General features: G+C 38.8%; 1 protein-coding gene across 19 annotated transcripts in view; it reads right to left on the bottom strand.

Moving 5' to 3' along the window:
• Positions 1-5,374, bottom strand: part of LOC306862529 (transcription factor 7-like 2) — a 55,723-nt gene extending 50,349 nt beyond the window's left edge. For 16 of the 19 annotated variants that reach the window (XR_013783570.1, XR_013783571.1, XR_013783572.1 and 13 more), the window contains exons 1-3: positions 5,006-5,345; positions 4,850-4,916; positions 4,198-4,301 (exon numbers count right to left, since the gene is read on the bottom strand). Coding sequence is in view for 10 of the 19 variants with exons in the window: in XM_079405368.1 (XP_079261494.1) it covers positions 4,198-4,301; positions 4,850-4,916; positions 5,006-5,188 (354 nt within the window). In the remaining 9 variants the exon portion in view is untranslated. Of the gene's footprint in view, positions 1-4,197; positions 4,302-4,849; positions 4,917-5,005 lie in introns of all 19 variants that reach the window. The other 3 variants (XR_013783569.1, XM_079405369.1, XM_079405366.1) reach the window with 2 other exon arrangements.
• Between the last annotated feature and the right edge of the window lie 626 nt (positions 5,375-6,000).

A 6,000-nucleotide genomic window follows, 5' to 3' on the forward strand; every position in this document is an offset into this window, starting at 1 on the left:
CAGAACGGCAGCGTGACGGAAAACGGGGCAATTCACAAATGACTGCTCTGAACTCATCTAGGACACAACAACTGCGTCAATAGTACGCAGGAATCAAACCTCGTCCTAATTAGATGAAGCCGATGTAAAATGGGATGAACTTTACAACATAACAGTATTCCACAAGCCTACTATTAAAACTGGGGTTTTGATCTGTTTGCATTGAATGGTATGGCTGAAAAAACAGGAACTGATTTTTGAATCAATCTTCATTTTGATCAATTTTCTTAAATTCCAAGATCAGGCTTTTGGTCTGTTTTCAATAGATGCATGAACAAAACTTCACTAACATTATGTGTAGCTCACCTGCAAATAATCTCAATAAGCTTTGTGCTTGGTTACTTTTGATATGAAACAAAGCCTCAGCTTTCAAATTCAGATCCGCTGGAAGAAAAACTGCAGAAAGACGTCACTAAAACAACTGGCAATCAATGTCAGGTAACATTACAATGAAAGCCATTCAATGTCTATAAGCTTGTTAGTTAGCTAGAAAAATACTTCTAGAGAGGAACATTTTGTTAAATATATGCAATATATTACACATTCATCATATCTTCACTTAAACTGTTGATTCTGAATTACCGTTTTGATTATTGTAATTATAGTTTTTTATTTTATTTAAATTATATTATATTATTTTTTTATTCCTCACTTTTGGTATGCGTTTCTGTTTGTTAATAAGTAAAAAAAAAAAATTTTTTTTAAAAAGTTTATGGCAGCCACAATTTAAATGTTTATATTTTAACACCAAATTGGATTAAAAACATATACAAAACTCAAAACTTAAACAATTTACAGCATTGGTGTTAATCATATCTACAAATAAATAGCAATTAAATTTAACCTTTAATATCGATGCACTAACTGACAGGGTACTGTATAGTTTACATCTTAAGTTCAGAGATTGTGACTGACAAGCATATGTATGTGTATATATCCAAACAAACTCACATCAAATGAAAATTGAATGGAATCAAGAGTCTGTGAATCAGAATGATTCACAAAATCAGTATCAATCTCCAGCCCTGTAGTGAACACCACCACCATGATTTCATCAGAATACAATGTGACCGTCAGCACTTTCAATGGCCACTCTGGTGTCAATCTAGGCTCTTCCCACCCCACGGGCGTCTTCACACACCTGGGTGAGAACGAGCCGATACACTCCTGCCAGGGTCCACTAGACAAAACACCTGCTCACATCACACATGCGTCACTGGCTGTGTCGCGACTGACATCGATGACTGTCAGAAGCCTATGGTTGTCTTGAGGTGGGGGATTTTCTTTCACTTTTACTGCGCTTTAGTCAAGACAAGTGTCGGTCTGATTCATTAAGAGAAAGCCTTGACGACAAAACGTACAGTAGCATAAACACCGATATGAAATATGTGCCAGGCAACTAATGTCATCTAATGAAAATTCAGAACGCTAATTTAAAGAAGTGGGACTTTTCAAATAAATCCTTCTTTGCTTTTGATTCATCTGTGTTTCTACATCAAAGCTCATTTTCCTGCACTTAATTAAAGGCAAAGTTCAGCCAAGTTGTTCCAAACCTGTATGAGTTTCTTTCTTCAGCTGAACACAAAGCAAGAGATTTTGAAGAATGTTGGGAAACAAAGTTGCCGGTAGCCATTCACTTACATTATATTTTTTTCCATACTTTGGAAGTCAATGGCTACCAGCAAAGATATTTTGAAGAATGTGGGTAAGCAAACGGTTTCTGGTCCCTACTGACATTGACTGGACCCATTATTTTACTTCTATAATTTCCATGGAAGTCAATGGCTGCCAGCAACTGTTTGGAAAATATTTGGGAAAATTTAGGTATTTTTAAATCCACACCGATTTCCATAGTATTTTATGTCCATACTATAGAAGTCAATGGCTACAAGCAAATATATTTGTTTGATATTTTGAAGAATGTGGGTAAGCAAACAGTTGCTGAACTTTCACAGTATTTTATTTCCTTACTATAGAAGTCAATTGCTGCCGTCAGCTGTTTGGTTACCAGCATTCTTCAAAGTATCATCTTTTGTGTTCAACAGAAGAAAGAAACTCATACAGGTGTGATGGTGAGTAACTGATGACACATTTTTCATTTTTGGGTGAACCATTTCTTCACCAAATATAATCACAAAATTAGTTTTCAGACAGGAAAATTGGTTGAATCAATTCTCAGAAAAAAGCATAACTGATGAACAAATGACTTTAATCTTTAACTGTCCAGACACTATTACAGCTGCAACATCTGCCGCACACCTCGATAAAAGTCTTTTCTATCCGAGAAGAATTTGCTCAACAGTTCTGCCTTGAGTTCTGATCTTGCGTCGACATGTTGGAGCAGGACGATGAGACAGTTTTAAACACCTGTCCCTCTCTCTCGCAGCGGAACAGACACGACCGCACCAATAATTACAGCTATAAACACCTGAGGGGATCCGACGGGTTTTGATAATTTCCCAAATATTTCCGGCTCCATAAATAGCTGTGCAGATTCGTCCGCAGGCGCTCGCTTCAAAGACTGCTCAAATAGGTTCTCTTATCAATTTGTGTATTTCAACAAGATTTGGTTTTCTTAAACACAAATGAATTAGACGGCAGTGATCGCACCCTGCTTTCTTTGCAGTAGTGACGTGTGTTGACTATGCCTTCGGTTTTCCAAGGCGAGAAGCCCATTGTGTCCTGATTGAAGTGGCAGAATGGGTTAAAGAGCTTTTTCCTTAAAGAGGGTGTAATCCAGTGTCTGTTACTTATCGCTGTCAGTCAGAGAGCTGCTCTGGATGGATTATGACACAAAGCCCATGTTCTTCTATTGTTTACTCAAAGACTAAAGGCGGCTTGAACCATGAGCTCATGTCGATCGGGGCTTGTTCGAGAATGCACCGCTTTAACTTCAATCAATCGCTTCGTCTTTGGGAATGAAATACACTTGGAGTTTGAATGATAAACATATAAAGGATCCCTGAATACTGTGTAAAATCAACAGCTTAGCTGTGCATTGTGTGTAAAGAGACGTCCTTTACACGCCTCTGAGTTTGAATGCAGTACAGAACTACATAATCTTCACTTTTTAGGGACGAAGCACAGTTCTTGAATTTGTCAGACGTTATGGTTTCCGTTCAGCTGGGATGTTTGAAAATAGCATTAAAAACGTGACCACCGATCAAGCCGTTTCCCGTAAGAGCACTCACATTCACTGAGCAGCATTGAAGTTAAAACCATAATTCACCCAAAAATCAAACTTCTGAGTTCTTCTTGTGTTAAACACAAAAGATGCTTTGAAGAATGTTGGTAACCAAACAGTTGACGGTAGCCGTTGTGTTAGTATGGAAAAACAATATGGAAGTCAATGGCTAACGGCAACTGCTTTGTTACCAACATTCTTCAAAATATCTTCTGTACACAAGAAAGAAGCTCATATAGGTTTTGAGACTAAATGATGACCGAATGTTCATTTTTGGCTGAACTATCCCTTTAAGAAAGACCTGGAAGATACTTCAACAGACATTCAGAGCCATCATCACCGCACCAACTGATGATTTCATAAAGACACAACATTTGTAGTGATTTGTAGTGCATTTCCGTATATCTGTGCACTTATACCTGTCGACGATGTTGCTGTCCAAAACACTTTATCTAAAGCTCGATTCTACTCATCTCATAGTTTCAATAAAACAACACGTGCAGGAAAAATCTCAAAAGATGATGAAGAACTGGTGTTACAGCTGTGCAATTACAACTTTATAAGAACATTTTTCAAGAAGGAATTTAACCACTGTACGAGCTAAAAGGCATTCAGTATGTAGTGACAAAGCTTGCACACATGCACACACACAATTGTGTTAATATTGATGTAAACAATGACTTTAAGGCATCGTATGGCTTAAAGGACCATGTCTGAATATCCAAATATTTTAAAACTGCTTTTCTGAAAAGCACATGCATCGCTGTAAGACTTAACACATCTAAAGTAATGTATGAAAGTCTACTGAGCTTGAGATTCAAATTGCATCGAGCGGGACTCTCCAGGGCCCTTTCAGGCTGTAGTGTAATTACAGGCCTGTCCCAAACTAACCAGACCTTCAGCGCGGTTCCCACACACCTGGACTCTAGTGATCAAATGCTAAAGGAAGGACAGCAGTGCTGTGGTGAACTTACAGATGGTGAGACGGGTCCGTTCGGTAGATACGGCTCGGGCAGCATCAGGAACGGGTATCCAGAATACGGCGCTTTATACATTCCACCATCTTGATGTTTGGGCACTTGAAGTGAGAAAGCGAGACAGAACAATAAAAGTTAAGTTGTGAAGTTATTGAATGTGTAAGATGTGCAATTACCAAAAAATGAACTTCCGCTTTAGTACTGAACTGTTTAGGTTTTGTTGTATTTATAGACTCCCTTGTAAATATATAATGATGATCAATCACAGATCCCCTTCAAAGCAGTTTCAGTTCTGGAGGAATACAGATCAAACAGGCTTGAGATAAAAACTGCGTATTTAATGATGCAGATTTCAGGTTTTCCCCAAGAAAAGTCCATCAGTTACATATCACACCCAGATGAAAGCTTTTAATTTCCCCAATTCAACTTTTAACTTTTGCTCCAAATGAGAAGTCTCCAAACAACACTAAACACAGCCACGCGCACAGATTTGTGTAAATAAAGACACAAACAAGAGGTTGCTTGTAGATAACGCCTCAAAACCTCAAAAACTAAAAACAAAACAAACGCGCATGGTTTGAGGGGACTTTACATCATTTTGAGCTCTTCTGGGGACTGTGTGTGTGTGTGTGTGTGTGTGTAGTCTCACCGTCGTCCAGATGTTCTCGTTTATCGGTGTAGATTCTCTGATCTTCCTGCTGTCCTCTTCTGATCACCTGCTCATCACAAACACACTTTATTTCTCACACACACACACACACACACACACACACACACATACATGAATGCGCTGGAGGGGTCTTACGGCAGAGTTTGAGTTCTGGCTGATCTCGGATTCATTGACCAGAGATGATTTGAGATCAGCCAAGTCGCTCTCCGTAAACGAGCTCTCTCGGATCTTCTCCTCGTTATCCCCTTCATCTTTAAACGCGATCATCTCATCATTCGCCCCGAGATCATCTCCCCCTCCACCGTTCAGCTGCGGCATATTCGAGAGAACTTTATTAATGCACTTTTGATTGTTGTCGTCGCTGTTTTCGGCGCTCAGATGAGCGTTTGAGACTCGCGGGAGAGAGGAAAAGTTCTTTATGCTGTGACGATCGGCGCGACTTGAAAGTAACAAACAGTCGCGCTTTAGAACAGCGAAGATCAAAGAGACCGACGCGTGATTGACAGCTGTGATGAGCCGAGGGGGGGCCGCTCTTAAAGGAACACGACACTCTTAAGTTTCGGGGTCTTTGATGCAGGACGCACAACGTTAGAAATATCGTATCCGCACCAAAATGAAATAAAAATTATACTTTCAAATAAAATATGTGACCCTGGAACACAAAACCAGTCATAAGTGTCAATTTTTTGGAAATGAAATGTATGGTTTGTTAGAACAGGACAATATTTGGTAGAGATACAACTATTTGGAAATTAGGAATCCGAGGGTGCAAAAAAATCGCCTCTAAAGTTGATCAAATGAAGTTCTTAGCAATGCATATTACTAATAAAAAATTAAGTTTTGATATATTTTACGGTATCCTAATGAATTTTGGCATAAAAGGACACTTGATCATTTTGACCCATTGTAGGCTATTGCTACAAATATACCTGTGCTACTTAAGACTGGTTTGTGATTCAGGGTCACATATATGGAAGACCTGATGTTGACACTATTAGTTAATTAGAATAATTGAGATAACTGGAAAATACTTTACACCAGTCTCAATTAAATGTGGAAACTCTGAAATATAACGTGGAGAGTTTGGCGTGTAAATAATTCTGTTCATTGGAAAACAATGGACCAAGAGG

The sequence above is a fragment of the Barbus barbus genome (genome assembly GCF_936440315.1).
Source record: "Barbus barbus genome assembly, chromosome: 43".
NCBI classification, from domain to species: Eukaryota; Metazoa; Chordata; class Actinopteri; order Cypriniformes; family Cyprinidae; genus Barbus; species Barbus barbus.